At 44.9% G+C, this 24,371-nt stretch overlaps 1 protein-coding gene across 1 annotated transcript; it reads right to left on the bottom strand.

The window, feature by feature from the left end:
- Positions 1-4,174: 4,174 nt before the first annotated feature.
- marchf5 (membrane-associated ring finger (C3HC4) 5) lies at positions 4,175-24,368 on the bottom strand. The gene is made up of 6 exons (XM_037465300.2): positions 23,964-24,368; positions 14,565-14,767; positions 7,325-7,455; positions 7,059-7,242; positions 6,475-6,641; positions 4,175-5,634 (listed from the first exon to the last, which is right to left on the bottom strand). The coding sequence occupies exons 1-6, from the start codon at positions 24,005-24,007 to the stop codon at positions 5,518-5,520; spliced, it is 846 nt and encodes a 281-aa protein (XP_037321197.1). The 5' UTR covers positions 24,008-24,368; the 3' UTR covers positions 4,175-5,517.
- Between the last annotated feature and the right edge of the window lie 3 nt (positions 24,369-24,371).

The following is a 24,371-nucleotide window of genomic DNA, read 5'->3' as shown; positions in this document are numbered from 1 at the left end:
TCCTTCACTGTGATGTAAACATACAACAATGAACATGTCAATAAATGAACATCTGAAGTGCAAACAAGATGATGTGCATCTCCTTCTGTGTATGGAGGAGCCAGCTTCTTCTGGAGATACACCTGGAGCTTGTGCATCTTCGTACCTGGAGGACAGCTCTTCTTCAGGATGAAGGGTGCAGAGCCGTCATCCCTGCTGTCCCAGATTAATCTGTCACTATGAAGAGCATGACATGTTAATAAGTGTATTGAAGTGTGAAGTAAAGTTCACCTTCTGACCATTAAACTATGTAATAAACAACATAACCATGTTTGCCTGTCTGTTCTCTCATTTCCACACAGATGCAGATATTGTACTACAGTAAGAATATCTATCAACACCACAACCTGCTGTAAATACTGTATTTATAAGTAGAAATCCTTCATTCAAGTAACTTACTTGTTACTTAATCAAAGTCTACAGACAAAAAAGTGAGCATCAAAATAAACCATGAGGATTAAAAACGTTACATCTGTGATATGCAACTAGTAAACAATGCAGCCAAACACAACTAACAGGTGACGTGACACTAACATAAATGCATTTATTGGACGTAACACTTGTATAAAGTACAGTATTTATGGCTAAAGACGTTTTAAAGTTGACTGTTCTAAATACGTTTACAGTATACAATGTTTAAATTGTATAAGCTGAACATCTGGTGAGAATCTATATTAAATAACATACAGCAGCAAACGCTGCGCATTTATCTGAATAATTATTACACATTACATTTAATGTACTTACAGTTCAGCGTGACTTCCACACAGCGCGAGGTCCGGTAAAGGTGCGCCGTCTCTTCCGTGCTCTTTCCCGGCTAGACTGACGGAGAATGTCCAAAGATACTCTTTACATCCGGGTAATCGCTCGGCCCGCACCACAGCGCCACAGATGGCCAAAGATATATTACATCCGTAGTGGTTTAGCACTACCATAGAGAATGAATGGGATTTGGTTTAGGGATTTTTAGCTAAAGAATTACACCACACAGTAACCAACCCTTTGTTTGTTGTATTTAACCTTGAGATTGCTACTCAAACCTGAAGTAAAGCCAAAGGCTCAAACCCAAGACTGGGCTCCTCTGCTCTTGTGCTGCACTACCTCACCATGGACAAATTACATTTTTGTTTCTCGTATTTAACCTTGAGACTGCTACTCAAACCTCAAAACTCAAAGCAGAAGTGATGTCTGCATGAAGGGGCATGAACCCACAACCTCAGACAGCAGGTTGGAGCCTGCAGCCCTTCAGTTGTTCCCTTGTGCTATTCAAGCACATGCCTCATTGTGTCCGTTTCTCATATTAGACCTTGGGATTGTTTACTAAACCTCAAAACTGTTTCAAAGTTTACAGTTTGAAGCCCTGACTGCAACCAAACCCTCCTTCTGAGAGAGCAGGTTTGACCTGAGGATCCTCCCCACTTCAGCCTTCCTGCTATCTCCCTGCACTGTTCCACCACACACCTGTTGATGCTTTTGAATCCAACCTCAATTCTCATAGATTCTCAGGCTGGAATCCACAACCGTTCCATACCGTTATAATAGAATTGCAGGTCAAGTAAAGTCATATAATGGCATTTCTAATAAAGCCCTAGTTGATTTCACTACTTTTATGCTGTGATCCTTATTTCACTTTTTTCGACATGTGTGCTGATGCCCGCGTGTGAATTGAGAGGATCCATACCGACTCCCCTATGGAGCTCAACCAGTCTGAGGGTCCTCCTCAGCTGAGTGGAGAATAAATCCCGGAAGAAATAAACACGTTTGACACACGGCACCTTGAGGAGAGAGAATCAAATCGAAAATGTGGATCAGGAAGGTCAGCTTTGATTCCACTAGAGACACCAGAACTCACGATGATTCACAGTGTCACTGTTTGTTTAATTCGAAAATAGGGTCGGGACTTTAGCGCGTTAATTACGATTAATTAATTACAATGTGAATTAAGATTAATTAATTACACAAAAAATAACACATTAAACATTTTTAACGCATTTTACACTTATTTTTTGCACCGTGGAACGTTTCTCACTGGATGAGTTTCGGGGGGACCGATTATACTGGAGCACCAACTAGCGTTCATGACTTCAGACAAAAACAAACCACAGTGAACATGAACGAAGAAGCTGACGAGACCGTGTCGGGTGGCCCCGTGAATGGGAAATCTTATTATAATAAACACACGGATGGAAGCGTCGATAAGAGCGTGGTTGTGTGCAAGCTGTGCAACAAGGAATTCACATCGAGCCTCAAGTATCACCTCAACGCAACACAATTAGCAGCTAGCGTGGACGTACAAGGACCCACACCCAACCCACACTGCACCAGATGACTGGTTTAAGGACCAGGGTAACTAAGTCCACGTGGTTGAACAAAAATAAAAATCCATGTGAAAAAAATTACTTCTCACTGTTCTCAGGTCAAATATTTATGCAATTAAAATGCGATTCATTTCGATTAATTAATTACAAAGCCTCTAATTAATTAGATTAATATTTTGAATCGAGTCCCGGCCCTAATATTTACTGATCAATAGTTCCGTTTTGTAGTTACTGTCTCACACACACACACCCATAATGACAAAGTAAGAGTTTGGGGGAATTCTTTGAAAATGAAATGTAAAGAGAAAATGTAACCTGTAGTATTCACAGCCTTTGCCCTGACACTGGATTGAGCTCTGCTCTATGCTTGTCCACTGATACCTTGAGATGTTTCTACAGCTTGATTGGAGTCCACCTGCTATATTCTGCTGATTGGACGTGAATCAGAAGGGCATACGCCTGTCTGTCCCACAGGGGACACTGGTTGTGGCCAGGAAGTCCAAGGAATTGTATCCAGGGAACCAATCTGCAGCGTTGATGAGCGCCGTGGCCTCCAACATCTGGAAAAGGAAGAGGTTTGGAAGCACCAGGACTCTTCCTAGAGGTGTCTGCCCAGCCAAACTGAGCGATCACAGGAGAAGGGCCTTGGTCAGGGAGGTGACCAAGAACCCCGTGGTCACTCTGACAGAGCTGTGAAGGGAGGAGCGTTCTGTGAAGAGAGGAGAACCTTCCAGAAGGACAACCAGCTGTGCAGCACTCTACAAATGAGGCCTGTATGGTATAGCGGCCCAAACGGAAGCCACTCCCCGGTAAAAAGCACATGACAGTCTGGAGTTTACCAAAAGTCACCTGAAGGACTCGGACCATGAGAAACAACATTCTCTGGTCTGCTGAAAGGATAGAATTCTTTGCGTCATGTCTGGAGGACACCAGGCACTGAACCTGGCCCGTACATCCCTACAGTGAAGCAGCATCGCTTCCTGGGGATGTTCTTCAGTGGGAGGAGCGACACACACAGCAGAGACAACAAAGGAGTGGCTTTGGGACAACTGTGAATGTCCCTGCAGTGAAAAGGTGCACCGCCGCTCCCCGTCCAACCTGATGGGGCCCGAGAAGGAGAGAAACTGCATCATACGGACCAAGACTTGAGGCTGTGCTTCAACAAAGTATTCAGCTGTGAACACTTCAATACATGTTATATTTTCGTTCTTTATCGTAAAAAAAAAGAACAGAACTTCCTGACTGTTATACTGGATAGAAGTTTGCTTTGTTTCTTAAGTTAGACATTGACAATGCATTCAAAAACTTAACACTTCACACAATGTTTAAATTTAAACATGTAGGACTTTTAAAATAGTGTATGACAAACTACCAGCCCTACAGTTCAGTTAGAGATAAATATAATAGGTTAGTATAATATCAACATTACTAACAATTATAGAAAAATAATGTCTAGTAAAAAATATTATTTTGTTAAAGAATGCTAGTTTGCTGAATGTTCTAACTGAAGATGGCATATGAGCTCATGAAGCCATTAAACAAAATGACAAAACATCCCTTTCTAACAATTTTAAAGTAAATTTTATATTCATTTTATACAACCCAAAATCGCAAATTTGCCTGAGAGGGCTTTACAGTCTGTACACATGCGACAGGAGATTCTGGAAGTAGGAATCTCCTCTGAATGACTTTGGAAGCTCTGGAGACCAACTTGTTCTACAAGAGGGCCGGCATTTTGTTATGTGTGTGTGCGTGCATGTGTGTGTGTGAGAGAGAAAGCGACACTCCCTCCCCACAAGCTCAACACATGCACAGTGTCATTGGAAAAATACATTTATTCACACAAGTCATAGTTTAAACTCTCTTTTGGCCGAGTGTAGACGAGCAGAGAATCTACCTGGGAGGGTTGAAGGAGGACACCTGTTAAGCAGCCACTGTGTGTGTATATATATCTATATTATATAAAGTTTGGGTTTAATTATCCGCTAAGTGAAGTTAATCATGATTCAAAGCAAACAAAAAGCTGCATGTTGAAACATCCCTCACATGAAGATAGTGTTGGATTTTTCCAGGTTTTAGGATTTCCATTGCTACCCTAATACTTTTATTTTGTATTAAATTTGATGTGTTGACAAAAGACGTCCCCTTTTATTAGGGATGCACTTGATATTTTTTTTCTACTGAAGAAATGTTGGAAATCAGGCAAAACTTTCTGTAAAGGCCATTGAGGTGTAAGAGCCCCGCCAACATAGCAGCCCCCCGGCAGCACCCCCTCCCCCTCCCCCCAGTAATCAGTGTCCCAGGTCTCACTTTAAGGTAATTCCCTCAGACACTGCAGTCCCACCATCACACACTGAACTAAAGTAAAGCATGCTCTCCTGGGTCAGCGCCTCCTCTCTGCTGGCTGGCTTTCAGTGGAGATGGAAACCAATGGAAACGCGGCGTGTGGACCACAGAGCAGGTGCAACACCTTCCGTACACCTGCAGGGTCGAGATGAGTCCGTGTGAGTCCGTTACAGCTGGATCCTCATTGGCTAAGTATGAGACGAGGTTTATGTAAATGCTTCCTGGTGGTGGTGAATGTACTGCTTCACCACGCATGACCCATTTTATTGTTTTATCATGAATACATTCTACACTCTGCTAACATTGGCCAAGGGGGCTCTTTCAAATCTGCAAAACATTAGAAACAAAGTCATGTATTATAAAATGAATTACACGTGGCCCCCATATTTGCTTTCTTAAAAACACAGGTTCACAATGACTGTTAGATTGTTAGATATATGGTTGTTGAACCCGACAGAGCCTTGGTGCGTGTGTGTGTGTGTGTGTGTGTGTGTGTGTGTGTGTACGTACACAGACTGCAAAACATGCTCCGGTCTGTGTCAACAAGTCTTATCAGTCTTCACCTCAGAAAAGCATCGGGAGATTGAAAACAATGTTGGGGGGGGGAGGGGGTCCGAGGGGGGCTTCAAATGAACGTCCATGGCGGCGCTCTGACTCAGTGCACCATCAAGGAAGGGTGATTTGTTGGGGGGGGGTTAGGGTGACACTGATCATAAGTCTGCTTCACCAGCACATCCCGCTCTTTGGTCCAACAGTTTGCTGCCCCCCCCCGGGGCAGAGACGTGTGGTGTAGCCATCGGGCCGCGGAGCGTCCTCAGGCGTCTTCTGGCTCGGGGAAGTCGAGGATCTTGCGGTGGGCTTGCCTCATGTACTGCTGCTGCTTGAAGTACACCTTAAACGCCCCCTTGATGGCTACAAAGGCAATCCCCCCCTGCAGGAGAACACACACACACACACACACACACAAAACGTCTCACACAATGAGAATGAACTCAACACTGCTTTGGCCGGGTCCCACACGTATGATCATTCAAACACGGGGACAGGAACCATTTGACTGGTAAAGCCACTGATACCGCGAGCAGCGTGATCGGTGGGATGACAATACAATCCGACCACAGTTGTATTGAATGTTTCATTAATTAAGATATTGGCCACTCCATTTAAACGTTGCATAAAGACCGGCCGTGTGCAGTAACCTTCTGAAGCCTCTTAATCAGCAGACTCCACGAGGTCGCTGCTCCTTTCAACCATTTGTTTACATTCATTATGAGCGTGTCTTATTACAATATGACCACTGTCATAGTGGTACGATTAATTGTTATTTAAATGACAATAATTTACTTTTAATTGATTGCAAATATTTGTGACTTTAATAATAAAATCACAGAGAGAAAGAAACCAAAAAATTAAATGCTGTAAATGCATTTTACAACCTGGAGGTCGTTGTGACATACAGACATATAACATAGAATACAGACCCAGATGATTCTCGTGTGTTTCTTTGAGAACAAAGTTGTGTTCCTCTAATAGTGAGACTTTTCCTTCCTGTAAAGGGGAAACTGCTGCAGCAGAGGAAGAGGACAGAGTGTTCTACATGAGCCGCTCTGTGAGGGAGGGGGCGGGCTTTCTCCTCTGTACCAATGGCACAGCTAACACGCATTGAACTGGAATCATTTATCAGACACCTACAGATGCATTAATGTACGTCAATCGTCATCCCACCTCTAGACTTTGACCATGTGATCCTGTACTTCCTGCTGGTACCCACCAGGATGGTCCTCTGCAGGTTGGAGTTGACGCTGCTGAACATGAGCTTCCCCACGATGGTGGCGATGGTGGGGAAGACCAACGCGCCGCACAGGATCCGCGTGGCCGACACGTGGTCCGCCAGGGGGCTGGCGTCCGCCGGGATGCGAGGAACTGGGCAGCCAATCCCTGCAGAGAGACAGAGGCAGGGGGCCAGCTGAAAACGGTCCATCGAGCCTCACATCCCGTGTGAGCGTGCAGGGACGGCTGGTGTGGCTAACGAGCAGGTGGCGATGTGTGAATGACACACCTCGTCACACACACAACAGAGTTGCTGCGTCACCAGCAGCCTGCATCCGGTGCCCCAAACTGCTTTTGGATCATTGGTGCCTGTGGCAAGTGTGACTCATTGGTAGGATCAACACAACCTCAGATCATCAATGGATCTAATAAAATGCTCAAAAAGTAGTTGTTATTGTCCTACTGTCCCAGCAGTGGCAGTTCTGCTCTGTGCTGTTGGACATCCACGTGTACTAAAAGAGCAGCATGCAGACCCACGGATACGTTTCTGCACAGCTGTGTGTGTGTGTGTGTGTGTGTCCTGACCTGGGAAGATGCTGTTGAGGATCTGCAGCTTGTTGGAGTATTTCCTCCACAGGCGCAGGACGTAGTCCTCCCAGCGGATCATCTTGCCGAGGATCAGCATGACGGGGATGGTGGGCAGGCCGATGAGCAGGAACAGGGGGTCGGCCCGCTCCATGACGTCCAGGCCCTCCTTGTGGCCCACCACCTGCAGGGCGGCGGGGAGGGTCAAAATGGAAAACTGCAGCACTTTCAATCACAAATAAGAACCAATAGAAAATCCCTCTCACCTGCATGACGGTGACGGCTCCGTAGGTGACTGCGGTCCAGTAGATGGAGCCCACCATGATGCCGGCGGCGGCGAAGGGGCCGGCCTTAGAGATGAGCCGGTCGGCCAGGTCCAGCGCGTAAACCACGGGGCCTGCAGGGGGGCAGCGGCTCAGAGTGAGGCCCAAGCACACAGCGCTCTTATTTTCTTAATGAGAGGTTCCTCTTAGCCAGTGTTTGGGGACGTTTCATTTTCGATTCACACATGGGATGCAACTCACAAAAGCTATTCATCAGCTGTCAGCAATCCTGATCTACATCCCTGAGGTCGGTTCTCTGAGGGGGACGTTTTATAGCAGGTAAGTCACTCATTGCCCTCCTGTTGGCCACTAAAAGGCTGCTTCAGATGTCCAGCCGGCGGGTTATGAATGCTGTGGGTCTCAACCAATATCTGGCTCACAGAATATCAATGCAGCGTACAATCACATCATCGGCAGCGTTTGAGACGCCCCCCGCCCACAGTCGCTTAGTGTGATTGATTTGAACAATCAAACAACCGTATGACGGCTTAAGCCTGACCGTTCTCCAGCAGAGCCACAGCGCCAAACACAAGTTCCTACATGGACTCGGCTGAGCAGTGGATCTCCATCGGTGTCACATGTTTGCTGTTCAACTATTTTTTTGCAACATTTTGACAATGTGGGACGGACTGCAATTTTTCATTTTAATCCCACAGAATCAGAGCAAAAAGATTTAGGTAAATCCAGCACATGAACATCCTGTTACTGGCAAATATTCAAAGACATTTGTCCGTCCATTGACAGCTGCTCATGAACAGTGTGTGTGAGAATACAACATGGCTCACGAGTCTACTGAAGGTAAAAGAACCACTGGAACCAAAACAAAAAACATCCAAAGTCGACACGAAAAAAGGTGAGGCCGCTGCTTGGGTGCAGAGGAGTTGAAGCGGCTGCGACCTTTGACCTCCAGTATTCAGTACACTGCAGAGGAGCCGAGATGACGCAGTAAGGGCCGTCCAAACCAAAGAAATGTCAACTATGCAGTCATGTGAAAGAAGAGGCTTAGTAATGCAAGGTGTGCACCGAACCGGACCGGCTCCAAGGTTATTGACAGAGAGGGAGGAGCTCCCCAGCCAGGTTACACCTAGAGCTGGCATGTGACAGGATACTTCTGAAGCACCAAACTTGCCTTCAGAGGACCTCCGTCCCGTCTCACAGGAGCTTGAAAAAAAAACAAAAAAAAGAATCACTCTCCCTCTTTCTATCTAAATATAAAAATTCTCTGCTGCGTTGCAGCCGAGCCGAGGGGAAGACATGAACTATTTACAGGAAGGCAGCCTGATTTCCTGGCTCCGACAGAGCCGTCCACGTTCTATTAATAAGCAGCCCATGAGTCGGGGGGGGGCGGGGACGCCGACAGAACTCACCACTGGGCCTCCGTGCCGCAGTGACCCGCCTGCAGGATGAGGGCCATCGATCCACGAGGAGCTCGTCTCACTAATTTATGGGCCGATCAATGATCCAGTTGGGGACACGGCACATAACGTTTCGCTAATTTACCAAGCAGTTATGCTCTCGTAGTGAAAATGTTCTATGATCAAGGTTGGCCAGGTTTAATTCTTTTAGTTCTTTTTAACTCAATGAACCCTTCCGGGTCAGAGACGCTTCTCATTTCGGTTGATTCAGTCGCTGACGTGGCAGCCGCCCATCTCAGTGTGAACTGTATACTGTATTGCTGCGTAGTAACACATAAAATGAGACCACATTTATTTCATTGAAATTGTTCGCATGTGTTTGATCTTTAACGTTACCGGGGTGAGAAGCTACCGGAGAGAAAGGGATCCACTTTTGTGTTGGGCTCGGCTGGGGCGGCTTGGACCTCAGGGAGAGCAGGACAGAGATGCTGAAGGTAGCCTCCACTCTGCTAGCATGCAGGACCCTCAGGGTGAGAATAGTACGAGTACACAGCAGATGTGCTGCTCATGAACAAGCACAACAAGAACACCTCAACTCAGCTGGACATGCTAGCATTAAAGCTTCTGTTTGGACAGTTTTCACCACAAAAAGAATTCAACTTTGATCTGTACTCACTGATGATTAGGATTTTGAAGCAGTTTTCAAGTTCAGAGAAAGTAAATATAGTCAGAAGCAGTGGTTAAAATGTCCTTTCAACGGGTTTTCTAACAAACACCCTTCTCTTCAGAGGGTTGACAACACGTGTCGTGTTGAGAAGTAATCAGCTGTACGTGTCAGCAGCAGATGGAACATAAATACATGGTCCCATCCCAGTCACACATCATGGACACATCTCTTTGTCACCTGAGCAGGTGCGTCTTCATGGGCCTGCAGAGGAAACCTCAGCTGCCCCGTTCACATCCGAGGGAACAGTGAGTGTTCGTCCCTGTTCGCTATCCTGTTGTTACCGGTTTTCACGAAGGAGACATAAGACACATTTTATCCAGCCGCTCCACAGATCCACTTGACACAAGGGGTGTACAATTCAGCCACGGTTACCTGGGCGACCATCGCTGCAGCCGACTACATTCACTCTGTAAAAGCTTCGCCTCCACAGCTCAGGGCCACTTGTTAAGGAAGCGGCAAGTAAGAGGCATTTGGCCCTTTTAAAACTTCTTAGCACGCAACGGAAATGTCTCCCTTTTATTTCTGAAGCAGCTTTAATCAGTCGTCCCCCCCCCGCCCCCGATGCTCTGCAGAGCTCATTTTTGCTGCACCTGTTTTCGTGACCGGATTGATCTTGCGTTGCCTGAGCGCATTAAAATGGCATATTTTGATGACAGCATTGGATTCTCTTCCACTTTCTCCATGCCTAAGCATTCTGCCACCGCCCCACCGGAGGGAACTGGGTCGCCCCTTAATGGCTGCTGGCAGGAAGGAGAGCTGAGCAATTCATTTCAGCCCCTGGCAGCAGATTCCATAATTAAGATAATTAAAAAAGGAGGAAAGGAATGGGCGAGAGGAGTAAAAAAAAAAGTGCAATTCCACAGTGCATGCATGCTTGGACACTGTCCCAGCTGGCGTATTTACTCTCTGTCAAAAACAAAAAAGGAGAAGCAAGGACACACTGTCCTGGAAGCTCTATTGCCAGCCAAACGTGCAGATATGCTGCTGGGAATACGGCCAGAAGAGCATAAAAGCTACCCGACTCTTCGTGGGTCTCCTGTTAGCTCAAGCACCACAAAACTAACTCGGGTTAATGGAAAAAGTGGTCTGTGGCTCCAGATCCAATGCGAGCCGGGGGCAAGCAGGGATCCCTCCGAGGAGCAAACACCAGCAATGCCCTTTGAGCCCCAAGCAGTGACCCCGTCTCTCCATCACGACGATGGAGCCGTCACCAGGCTGTAAAAATTGCTATTATTCCGAAGGCTTATTGAAGCCGCTGCAAATACCAGTTTGTGCCACTTAAGTTATATTTGGAAAGAAGGAAAAATATACACCCAAGTTTTAAACCCAACACAAGCCGCCTGTACAAGCAGCACATCATAAACACTGGGTAGCATTGTCTGCATCACTATAATAAAGAACAGGAAAGGACCACTGCAGCAATGATGCAGCAGAAAGGGAGGACGCTGTCCTCCTGCTCACTAAAGCCCAGACCTGCAGCTAGAGACCGGATCTCCTCCGAGGACACAAACACAATCACAATTTACTCTTTTGCTTTTGTTAGTAATATTCCAATGATTCATTGAAAGAAGACGCATGGAAGCCTTTTAAACTGAACCACGTCAAACTCAACCAACTTTGCAATTTTGCAGCAGCGTGAGGGAAGAATTACCTGAACACTACCAAGGAGGTGAACCCAAATATTTGGCAATCTAATAATAACCAATAGCTGACATGTGATTCAGCATGTGACTTTTGCATGCAGTTCAGAGACATATCCTGTTTCCAGAATGAATGATGGGATGTGTCAGTCAGGGGGGGGGGGGGGGGGGGGGGAGGGCAGCCAGGATTTCACTGACTCAACTGGCGCTGCTCCGCTCATCCCTTTCTCTGCTCCGTCAGCCTTTGATGAGCTGCTGCTCCGTCAGCCCCCCCCGCTGTGACCCAATTCCCCTCCCGCCCCCCATCGCCCACCCGCCACCCGGCGCCTTCGCTCTGTCTGACGCTCCCTAATGGGATGAGGGGAAAAGGACCGTACCCAACCAAATGCCATCATTGCTCAACTTCCTGTCCTTGTGTGCGAGGTGGGGGGGGGGGGGGGGGGGTGAGATAACCTTCAGTCTGATGCCTCTGGCTGAAGAGAAGGGAACAGTTCGTTTCTGGGCGGCAGCGTGTGGCGGGGTAAATGAATGAGCAGGAAATAACCGTCGCTATGGCGACGGTGTTGACTGGCAGGACGGGTTTGTTGATGATGACAACGTTCAGATTATGTTGGTGCTGCTGCGTCACACACGGGAACCGTAGACCTCACAAAGCATGTTTGGGCTAATGAGGGCATTGGATCGACATGGAAGAATTTGTCTTCCTTAGTTATTGTGTTCCTCACGCTACAGCGTATAAACAAATACTGGATTTCCTATTTACACGGACGTGGTACCTTTCAACCAATCGCTGTGGTAATTAGGGCTCAAGGGAACAGTTAAAAGCTGGATTCATTACACCAGCTTTCAAATTGTAAATCTACATTCGTTCATTCTATTCATTCTGCATATGTAAGAGACACTGATATTAGTCTAGAGTATTTGCAGAATCAGGCTCCAGTGGTGTCTGTGGGAATACAACGTCTCCTCTCTTGGTCACTCGCCCTCTGGGCTCAGTCCTCCTAAACGTATGGTGACGAAACATTTAGTTGATACTTTAGGCTAATTTATCTACAAAACATACATTCCAAGCTTCATTTGAAAACCTCAACAGAAGCTTTGAATTGAAACAAAAAACATTGGGAAGTCCAAGTAGTCATTGGGACACATTTATCAATATCTTTCAGTGTTTCTTCTGGAATTTGTTCTTCCTGAAAGGAGCTATAGACTGTAGATCAGATTCTCTACAGGCTATTAAACTACTATGTGTTAAAATCACGAGACAATACGGTTGACAGAAGGGTCAACCCTATTGTTGTGTGTAAAAGAGAAAAGTTTGGAACATTAAATGAAGAAACCCCAAATGAGTCTAGAGAGGATGGAGAATCGTAGCTAAGTTTAGAATATCAGATAAGGGGAAATGAAGCAATCAAGTAAAAACTATGATTGATCATATTAAGTTAAAAAAATCAAACAATCAAATCAAAAGAAAATGATCAAACCAAGATAAATTTGTTTACTGGTCAAGAAGTGCCACTGTCAGGGGCGGCGTCGCTTGATTCAGAGAATTCCCTTTTATCGGAATCTGTAGAAGAGTTACTCATCATCTGCAACACTTTTTTGGAAAAACGTAAGATATAACTCCAACAATGGAAGAAACTCTCCAAATTTATTGGGCGTCCCATCTCCTGCTCCCCATCGGTTGGCCCCAGTCTTTGGGAATGACAGTTTCACATTACCAACCCACTCACACTATTCATAACAGTTCTGATGTGTCCCACTCAAATGTGCATCGCATCCGCAAACAGATGGAGACACAAGAGTGGCCTGGTCGCCCTGGTCGACGCTCGACTGGCGGTTCTTCTCTTTTTCTCTTGATTCAGCTGTAATTAGCTGGTCCCACTTCTTTCAAAACGAGCTTGGCAGACACAAGCGCCGACGTGCACAATAATCAGCTCCTGTCCTTTGGGTTGTAGAAGCGTTTGAAGAAGCTGCGCCAAATATTGTGATCATGGAAACCAAAGGTGAATGACAGCACAACCTCGGTCCCTATTAATATGCATGAACCTGTTCACCGACCGAGCCGGGCCACCTGCAGACTGACATTGGTCTTGGTGCCAGCTACCGTCTCAAATTTCAACCACTCTCTCTTTGAGGCTGAACAGGCAGTGGCCCAGTGGCTGATGGGTAACCCAGTGACCACTGCAGACTATTCACTTTAAATGTGTCCTGCTTCTGGCATTCGGCTGCATTTTGACAGCAAAAATCAAGAAAACTATGTCGGCCTCATTCCCAAATCTAGAATATTTTTGACAACAAACAGCCAGATTGGATTGTTAGATACTGAAAAACCACAAGGTTTTGAGTCAAATAAACAAAGAGGTGCAGTGTTTCTCCTAGGTTTACAGCTGGGGGGGGTGGGGGGGCTGCATGTGCACCTTCATTCCTACGCTCTCTGTCCGCTGGTGGGAGCGTGCTCACGGGTGTGCGTGCGTATTTCTTCTTGCCCATCGGGACGGAACTCCAATGTGCACGGAGATCAGTAAAAAAAAAAAAAACAGACTTTCTTAGTGGGCAGGGGGGACGGGAAACACAGAGGTGTATGGCATGTGTTCACTAAGTGAGACACAGCTGGTGTTTGGAAACCGCTGAAGCCACTCGTCTCCCATTGGTCAGGATTATTGAGGCAGACGAGAGCTGTGCTGTACAACAAATGAGCGTCCTTCTGTTCCTCGTCAGAAGTGGGGGAAATATTTACCCAGATCATCGTACACCCGGCGCTGGTCTCAGGGTAAATAAACACGCACTGAGGCAAGAGAAACTGAATCAGAGCTGTGGACACAGTGGCAGGCGGCAACTGTAACCAGGAGCTAAGTGGTAATTCGCTCTCTGGGGCCCCTTCCAAGTTGACTGGTTGAAAAAGACACACCATGACAATATGAAATCCAGAAGTGCAAGCTCTGCTCCATTTTAGTCCCTTTCCCCCCATTGTTCACACGCTCAGCTTCAGCGTGGACATCGCCGGTGTCACAGACGACAGCTTAAACAAACAAACCGAATGCAGCACAGGCAGAGAAATCGTCTGTTTTCCGTCATGCATTATTCTTCCTTGTCAAAAACCCGTCTACAATAAACACAATTCAACTATACCGCAGTTTGGCCCGAGACTGGAGCGTTGCAGGCACCCCCCTTAGTCAATGGTAGAGGAAAACACTGAATCCACATTCTAAAATATACCGTATCTTAATTATACCCTTTGACATGAATAAGACAGAGCTTGGGAAATATTAATCCTACCTCATGAAGCCAAGCTAAAGTTGTGTGGAAAATGTCCTGTGAAATGTAAGCGCAGGAATATAATTGAGAGTTTTGTAAAAGCACGGACATCTTGTTCTGGAACTGTTCAGTAGTGAAGCACGATGGCCCTAAAAGAAAAACACACAAAGCTCAGCTAGTCTTTCATCCAGCAAGACGCAACCCACCCAGTTTGGGAAAGACAATGAGGTATTCTGCATTGCATTGTGGGCAGGCCACGCGTGCTGTGCTGTTGCCCCGCTGCTTCTCGTCCACCCAGCGCTGCAGGCAGGCCTGGTGGACCCACTTGGTGGAGCCACGGCAGCGACAGGGGCGCACCCACTCCGCCGTGCGATCGTCCTCGTCCGTGGCGAAGCACACCCAGCAGCTCCTAAAAAACAACAAACACACCGACAGGGGGATGAAGACGACAAAAATGCACCCCGATTAACTAAAGACAAAAAGGCATCACCAACTCCCAAAAACCTCATTCTATTTTTGGAGGGTGGAGTTGTTGCTAACCATTAACATCTATCATACTGCAACGGATGAAATATGTTATATAACTGATATGAAGTCATATAAAGGGCATATGTTGGTTATTTGAATAAGTGCTCAGACAGCACAGGAGGTCTGACCTCACTGACCTTTAGTCAGCTGTATGTTGTGGTTTGGAAGTACTGGGGCATGGTGAATGAACATTTGTGTGTTGGACTGGAAGAGAGTGTGAAAGAGAAAGAGCGAGCAAGGCTAATGTAATAATGTAATGTAATGTCGCCTTTCAATAAAAGGCACTTCACTGCAAACATGATTCAGAGATTTAAAGCTTCGGACTTTTTTTTTTTACAATTTAGGGAACAATGAAAGACATGGACCCCAATCACTACATCATAACATTATAAGCACACTACCAGCAAAGAAGCCGTCAGCTTAACGAGCACATTCAAACTGTTCAATGACCTGAACACAAGCAAGCCGTAAATCTGGATACAAGGCAAAGCATTTCAAATCGTACTGCGACTGAAACCCTAATCACAGTCGTCCCAGTGCGAGGGCAGAAACCACCCTGATCGGCCACTGGGATATGCAGTGAAAGCATACTGGGCCTGCTGGTAGACAAACCAAGGACACAGGCTCTGTACCGCGTGGGTGTGCAGCTGTATGTGACATCCAGACAAATGGCCTGTTCCGGACACACTCCAAACCCTATTTTAATACACACCCACCCCCCCCCACCCCCACCAGCATCCGAACATATCCTCCCACACACAGAGAAGGTGCGTCTCAGGGAACTGCTATTCCAATTAAACGAGGCAGGAGGAGTCCACCTCCCTAAACTCATGCCTCCTCGCTTACAGGAAAGGAGCCATTAGTAGGTTTGGCCTGTCTGTGCCACCATATCCCAATTAATTGGACTCCTACTGAGAACAATACGCCCACTGGCTCCATGTCAGTCCCCCATCTGGGGAAGTAACCGGATATCCAAGTTCGCATGCATCACCACAGTACATCCCTGAGCAGGACATTATATTGCTTTAACTTAATTTATCATCTGCATGCGATTGGCTGCAAGATCCCCGCCCCCCCTTCCCTATATAAACCAGTTATACCTATTTTGGCTGTTATTTACTTGAAATTAATCATATTTTACGCCTGAATAATTGATTTAAGAAAAAGAAAGCAACACCAGGCCATGACTACTTCAGCCAAGCCCCTTAACTATGATGAAGGGGTTTACATCAGATTTAATTACTAAGTAGGAACAGTGTGAGAATTGTGGAAATAGAGAAAAAGAACCAACTGGACTAAAATGTTTCTTTTAAGTCGCATTCACATTCAATTATGCCCGAGACCACCTGGTTGCTAGGCGATCAACTCAGGTTCAGAGGCCGACTGGCTGCTGCCTCTGACCCAAGTACACGCATGTGACATTTAGGTCTTCATTTTCATAATCACACTGGACCTTGAACAGTTGGCATTTCAGCAGCTGGATGAGACAATCATTAGTCTCTACACCCGCCTCCCATAAACCTTTGCATTAATTCAATGAGGGGCAACACACTAATAGAGATGCAGGTTCTTGTTTTTTCATTTTCATCTTCATTTCCATTGGGTAATTCCTGTGAAAAATGTCAGAGGGAAAACATTGCCGGCAGATTAATATTCACAAAATGAGAATGAGAACATCCCCGCCCACCACAGCAGTTGGTCTACAAGCCTTCAGAAGGTTGTTTTGTTTTTTGCCAAATCCCAAAAATAATTTAAACCACTATGAAATAAGTTTTAGGTTCCATGACAAGACTGCCGGGCTTGTTAGAAACTAGGCCCCAATGCGCGTTGAGAAGTACCAGACAGGCAACTATCTCTCCTCTGACAGGGTTTAGACTACTAGCTACACGTGTCACATCTCATTAGATGCATCTGGAGTTTTCCTGTCACAGGTATGCCGGGAATGGAGAAAAACCCGTCACTTTGTCACTCTCACAAAAGAAGTAGGAAATGTGTTTCAGAACATGAGAAATATTACAAACCTTAACTGTATTGCTCAACTAACGAGCGTCCCATTACACTCAAATGCATTTTAAAGTATGGAAAATGTCTACTGGTTTACCGCAAAGACTTTTTTTTTTTAACATTGTCCCGGGGAGTCGGTGCATTAAACATTCGATTCACTCCGGTTTAGTTTCCTTCTGTAATCTCTCCGGACAGTTAGGGAAGACATTTCTATAGAGAGAGTGACTAGGAAGTTAAGCTTGCCACCCTGTCTCACTGCAGCAAACATCACGAGTTACCTCGCCCTCGTACAATCCTCGCCCCAAACGGCGCCTTATGAAAAGACTAAAAACTTGACAGAGGTTGCTTGACTCTTAAGTCAGTTCAAACTGTTCATGGTGGCTTTTAGCCTCCTGTTGGCTCAGTGAATCCCACTAGTACACTGTGTATATTTTTACACTCTTGCAGCCACAGTTGAATAATGGATACCAAATCTGTGGCCTTCTGTCACCGTGACACTCAGGTCTAGGTGTGCTCTGTTACAGGGACCACAGGGGGAGCAGAGGGGGGGCTCCTCCATGAAAGACAGTGGCCAGCCAGCTCGGGTTATTTGCTCGGCCGGCGTGCAATGGATGATTTTCCAATTATCCCCCAGGACTGAATAAAACATGACGATGCAAGAGAGGAGCCTTTGGGTCGAGGCGCTCGGGTGACACGGCCAGCTGAAGGACCAGAACGGGCAGACGCTGCAAATCCGAGTGTGGCGGAAACATTATTCCCCCGTTCACACTTCTGTGTACTGGTCTTGGAATTGTCTGCCTCCTCTTTGCTTCTGATAGGTATGGGAGCCTGACACTACATGTAATGCAGAGTCACACATTCTTTTCCACTGTAGAGCATTTAAGAAGAGAAAAAGATATGCAATTGATCCGTTTTTTTCCATACACGGGGTCTAACATAGTGATGCAAAGTCGAGTGGACAGTGGACAGTCTCCGTTGAGAACAAAACCCGGGCGCTGCTTCAGAGTCACTGGCTCCTGTTGTAACCAAGCCCGCCTTCATGGCAGAACCTAACACAGCGAGCACCGAAACGCTATCCTCTGTGCACAACTCTCCAGCTCGCTGTGGCCTCAGCCCTGTTAAACACAACAGGCAGATAAGCCTGTGCCACACATGTACAAAATGGTCTCCTGCATATTATGCAATGGGTTCTCAAAACACACTTTATAGGGACAAAAACAAAGCTCAAAAATACAAACACACAATGCTGGCCGCACACCTGACACAATCCTGTGGCTGTTACTGGAGGGTCTCCATAAAACGATCCTTTTAGGAACACGAGATGTGATGGTGGCGAGTTGCCTGAAGTATGCTGAAGCAAGGTGACCTTCCGTTTCTACCAATTATTTACATGTCAAACAGGCAACTCGAGTGGGGCTTTGCAGTTTCCACAATTAAGCTTTAATTTGCCTAATTTTCGCCACACCCTTTGAAACGTCAAGGGTTTGCAAACAACGGTGCGTGCGTCATCCTTTTTTTTGCTAACTCTGCTGAGGTAGTAATCCTGACGGTCCAAGTAAAAGCAGAGGGAAAACTGGAGCACAAAAAGGCACGTGAGATCTAGATTGTGTCCAGCAAACATTAAAAAAGGTAGGTTATGAACTCCATGTCTGATTCTATGCCATCACCAATGAGTCTCCTTTGTGTCAGTGTAACAGAACATGCTGTTTTGGGGGTGGGGATCGGAATAAAGTCAGTAGGCTAAGAAACCGGGTCTATTTTGGCGGTTTCAGGTGCGATTGATTTGTACGGTGCCAGTCTGTCTGTCTATTGATCTGCGCTCCATTTCAGCACTCTGGATAGCGCCGCCCTGCACGTTCAGAAATACACAAATCCAAAACATTTACTATGCCATTGTTCTGAAACAACAGCTAAATATTCACATGTGTATCGATTGATATTTTTGTTGTAAATGGACTTGTACAGCGCTTTTCGAGTCTGACCACTCAAAGCGCTTTAACACTACATGACATCATTCACCAATTCTACCTGGGATCAAACCACCAACCCTCTGATTGGAAGACAACCGCGCCACAAAGTCGACATACAGGCCTCGTCCACATCTATTCGCTCTTCTTTCTCATTCAGCTCAAAGCCAAAATGTTCCCACACCAGAGCTGAAGATTGAAAACCAAGTCAATTCAGACCTGTTAATCCCAAATAAAAATGTCTTGCATTCAGAATTGTATTATCACATACAATTGGTTATTACTTAAATGTTACAAACTAAACTAAGACCAGTTCCCGTTATTCAGGGAGTTGAGCTTAAGTTTTTTGTTTTTCATCAGTCATTGACAATGCGTTCAGATTGTGCAGTGGGTCCACTTCCCAACTCTAACACTGCTTCAGACTACTCCAAAACAAATGTGTGCACTTCTACAACATACTGTACTAGGCACTGTGACCTCTGTCTCATATTGACACATGTTTACACGGCCCTCAAGTGGCTGCTTCCCAACGTTAAAGACACTATAATCAGTAGAGAAACCCAAACCATGAATCCAAAATGGCTTTTTTAATGGTCACGTGACTTACATATGTACTATGTTCAAATGTAATGTTTAGCGTAAACAAGGTGGCCTTCAGATAATTGCTTGTGGCTTGAGTCACTCAATCGTGATAGGTAAATCACCTAGCTAAACACATGTCATTTGGTCTGACCGTTCATTTAAGTTAAGGCCATGCACCACAGGTTATTTCTGCAAGCTGGAGGTTACCGAGCCATGAAGGTCTGCTGTGGGTTGAGGATTATTTTTATTATTAAAAATAAGATGATTTAATAATGTTATAACATTATGAACACTATCTGAAATCTGCAGGTGCTCTTCATCTTTACTCAACTAAATCCAATGGAATGAGTACAGCAACACTTAACTGCAATAAATGCAATTGAAGACAAAACCCATGTAAAAGTGTAATCTAAGATTGAAAGGCAAAGTACCTAAAATGTTGATCAAAATGTACTATCACTTTGTCCCAGCTTTTGTCAGACTCAGGATTAAATAACATCAGTATTACATAATGACATAATTGCGTTGATTGTACTTCATTTGCATTGTGATATTATAAAAGTAGGCCATGTAACTTTGAGCTAGCTTTAATTTAATCTACATTCAGGGCTACAGGTTCAATCAGTATTCCTATCCCCTATGCGCACACACACATTTATATTCCTATTCTCATGGAGAAGAAAGGACAACAAAGGCAAACAAGAAAAGAACAGAAACAAGGAGGATGTGTGTGAGCCAATAAAAAGGTCAGGCTGAATTGAAATGTGTCCCCCACATCTATTTGTGAAACACTGCATTGCAGGGGCAGCTGGCTGCTTGTGGAAGGCCCAGATAAGAGTGAGCGAGTGATTGTGCGTGTGTGTAGCCTTATGTTTGCCAGTGATAAGAGGCTGGGTACACAACCATCTAGCAACAGGACCTGACATACATCTTCCGGTTGTCAGCTCATCAAACACGGCCAGGTTTATTGGGTCTGCTGCACGCCCACAGCACACGGCTGAAGAACATTTCACAAAGCCCACATGTCATTCGCTGCCTGCTGCAACATGTGCTTGGGAAATGGTTTCAAAGACCAAAGTTCAATAGCGACAGAAAGTGCTGCCTCAAATGCCTTTTAGTGTGCACTGCACAAGCTATCGAATGCAAACAGGTATTTTGGGGGAAACGGGACGTAGTGTTGCGGGGTACACCCCCCGACACAGACCATGGAACAGTCTGCTCATGTGATGGCGTCGGAGGAGAGCCACCGGGGCTTTGGCTGACTTTGTGAAGTGAAATTAAAGTGAACCCAAACATATCCATGAACAGTTGTTTTACTGTGCACTGAATAAAGGTCGGTAGGCATTAGTCTGGGCAGTTGTGAAAAACATCAGAGCTCCCCTCACTCTGCAGAGAGTCCATGACACTTCTATTTTGTGGTTTGACAGACATTCAAACGCAATGAGACTGAGGTCAAGGTACTAAATGTGTCTTACATTACCTGGAATTCAATCATGATTATTACCTATATTTTCCATTATCAAAGCACAAGACAATGCAACACATGGAGATAACATCTTTATGACATCTACTCAGTGTTGTGCCTGAACGGGTTCATTGAACGATAGTTCATGAACGCGTTCATATTTTGGGCGAACGTGAACTGAACGTACTGTATTAATGCCCGATGAACGTCACTGTGAACTCGTTCATTCTGGTGTCTGTGAACGGCGCGTTCTTTCAGGTTAACATCGTTCAAGGGGATGCCAGATTTCTATAGAATCTGGCAACACCAGCCACCAGTGTCGCACCGCGCATGCGTCATCAAAAAAAGAAAAGAAATGCATGGAGGCGACAGCTTCGTGTAGCAGAGGCGGCGTGTAATAATTTAAATGAGTTTTATGAAGTTACTGACAAGGTCGGTGAGGATGGGAGGAATCTGACCTTTCTTTGCAAACATTTGCACCTTAATGATAACTGCCGTGTTTTTATTCCTTATTTTAAAAAGACCATTCAAGCAGCATGTGTTTGAGAATGTACTGTAGGGGTGAACGCTGCAGCTGCTGCTAGTGTGGAGTGAATGGAGAGCAACATTAAAGCAACAAAGGGGAAATGCTGTCCCCTCAATGCTAATGTAAACCCTGGTTGGATAAGGATTCAAAATTAGATATAAATATTAAATCTGATGCATAGCTTCAGTGTTAAAACTGATAAAATAATTGCTGTCTGTGGTTCTGGGCTGTGGCAATAATTTTGAAAAATAATAGCTTGCAGCAACATATGAAAAAAAAGAACTGAACTAGTTGGAACTGTGAACTTAGTTAAAACATTTTGAAGTTTGAACTATGAACTGAACTAGTTCATTTTAAAATTTGTGAACTAAACTTTGAACTAGTTCATGTAGAAAGTGAACTTTCCCAACACTGCATCTACTCACATCCTAAAGGAACTCCAACATAACATCTAGCACATTCACTTATCTTGTGTTTCATCAGCATTATGATTAAGCAGCATGGATACTAAAAAACAAATTACAGGTAGAAAGAAACTGTTAAATACCATTGCTTGTCTCACTTCATAAATTAAGTTAAAATCCTTTAACTCTCTGAAACCTATCCAGTTTCAATACATTGAGTACATTTAAATAATATGTTGTGTTTTGACTCCTCATACTCTGGGAATTACGTTTTTTTTCATTTAACTATTTAATATGCCAATGCCAAATAAAGTCAACATGACAGGGACATTAAAAAATATCTGACTGCAAGAGAAGCATATCTATCAATTGTGAAACTCAGTAAAACATGAGGCAGCAGTGGGAGCAAACCCAAAATAAGGGAAAAATGAAGGGCTATGGAGGCCATCTTCTATTTCACACTTAAGCCGTTGGATACTACTATCGAGAGCTCCAAGCAGAACGTCAACCTAAACCCAACACAGATGAGGAGGTCATCGTCAGTGTAGTTCTACAGAACCAGAACCAATTAGCCATCCAGGGAAGAGGCCGAGTTGTTGAACGCTCACTGCCAGGGATACGCGTGGTAGTTAAACCATTCAATGGGTTTTCTAACTCTATAATGATAGACTACCAGAGGCTATCTCACCCACACTCTATAGTGTCCTTTCTTTGCAACACAGCCAAATGTGTCACACAGGAACATATGTGCCTGTTTTATCAGGTGAACTTTAAACTCTTGGCCGAAGAACTGCAGCAGAAAGGTGTTGGTAGCACTGCTAACAGTCCAGAGAATAAGTGATGATGCATTGATTGTGTGCAGAATGCTGCTACAATGAGGTAGAAGTTACAACACCCGGGTGGAAGCGATTATGACTCAGTAACGTTAGACAGAAGAACCTGGGTTAGAGGGCTGAAGACCTACATGCATCGTTTCAAGCTGTAAACTGGACAACTATTAACATGAAAGGAAATTATTCTATAACTATTGTCAATTTCTTTTTAAATACAATTTGAAAATATATAAATAGTTTGTCTGGAGCTCTGCATTCTGCCAAGTAAGGCTTCAATCCATACACAACATTTGTGGATATGAGAAGACATATTTGAACTCCTTATGTCAGCTATAAAACTTGCCTCTGCAACAATTCCCAACGGCTTTAAAGGGGAATTCAATAACGTGTGTGTGTGGGTGTGTGTAGGCATTGGACAGCTATAAAACACTGCTCGACAAGATGACACGTGTTCAAAAAACACCCAAAAGAGTTTGTACACAAAACACAGTTACTCGCCAATGGTACGTCTGTTTTGTGTCAGTCTGATGTTTGTGATAACAGAACAGCAGAACAGTATTTTCCCATTTGTGGTGTGAAACGTTGACTCCGTCCTTAAATACCCTCCTGGTGCATTTTGTGTCCAGTAACTGTTTTTCCAGTGTAGATAAATAACCCTGTGTGACAACTTTGTTCATACACACAATTCAAGCATCGTATCATAACACTAACGTTTTGTTAGTTTGTTTCCAGGGGAAATAAAGTCAACTTTACATAAAAATGTTATTCTGAGTAATATGTAACGTAAGATAAGCAGATGGTTTACACGTTCAGAGCCATAATGAGCGCCAACTTCGAACGTGAGATGTTCAGAAACCTTCAGGACCGTTGCAGGGTCAATAGTTATTAAGGTCAAAGGTTTGAGAAAAAGTAACTTAGCAGTTGAAACTCAACCGTATTCAATTTAGATGCATCACGGTTATGGTTGAACACAATATATCAAGTTAAGGTTAGGGCTTTGGTATTAACAACGTTTAGTGATATGCAGGTATGACGTTGTAACGCTACTAACCATAGGACACAAGTAACGGAAGACTTTAGGCATCAACAACTAAGCTTGGCTCACCGTTAACTAACGTCAATCCAACCTTTATATAAGGAGTTGCTAGGAAGCGATAGTTGCACGACTGGTCAACTAATGGATGAATATTTGGAGGTAAAGGAACTTGACACCAATCACTGCCTATCGTGGTGATTTTAGGGAACGTTAAAGCTATGTGTCTGCCATTAGCAAGTTAGCCATAAACCTGAACTCACCTGTCCAGATTCTGCTGCATTGCTTCTAGGTCCTGTTCCGCCATTGTCGTTAGAAAGCCAAAAAACGGTCTTGTTGGCAGGACAGACGCAGGGTGTTACAGATAAAACATTAAAGCACCATGGCGCAGATGTGGTTAGCGTTAAATCACTTGCTAGCCAGCTGAAGCTAACTAGCTACATAGGCCTTTGTGTTGAAACGGAGAGTGAGCTGCAAAGGAGCCAATTGTTTCGCATTCAACTATTCCTTCGCGGTCATGGCATTCTAGACAGCATATATCAGCGACAAGTGAACTATTTCAGGAATAAAAAACACCCCTATTTACATCGGCAGCGGTTTCGTTTTGCAGTAGTCTTTACGCATCGGCGTGTCCGCTTGACTCCATTAGCTGGCCGTCTCTAAGGTGACGT

Source organism: Pungitius pungitius, chromosome 13 (genome assembly GCF_949316345.1).
Source record: "Pungitius pungitius chromosome 13, fPunPun2.1, whole genome shotgun sequence".
NCBI classification, from domain to species: domain Eukaryota; kingdom Metazoa; phylum Chordata; class Actinopteri; order Perciformes; family Gasterosteidae; genus Pungitius; species Pungitius pungitius.
The sequence above is the reverse complement of the archived record's forward strand: the minus strand, read 5'-3'. Positions and strand labels throughout refer to the sequence as shown.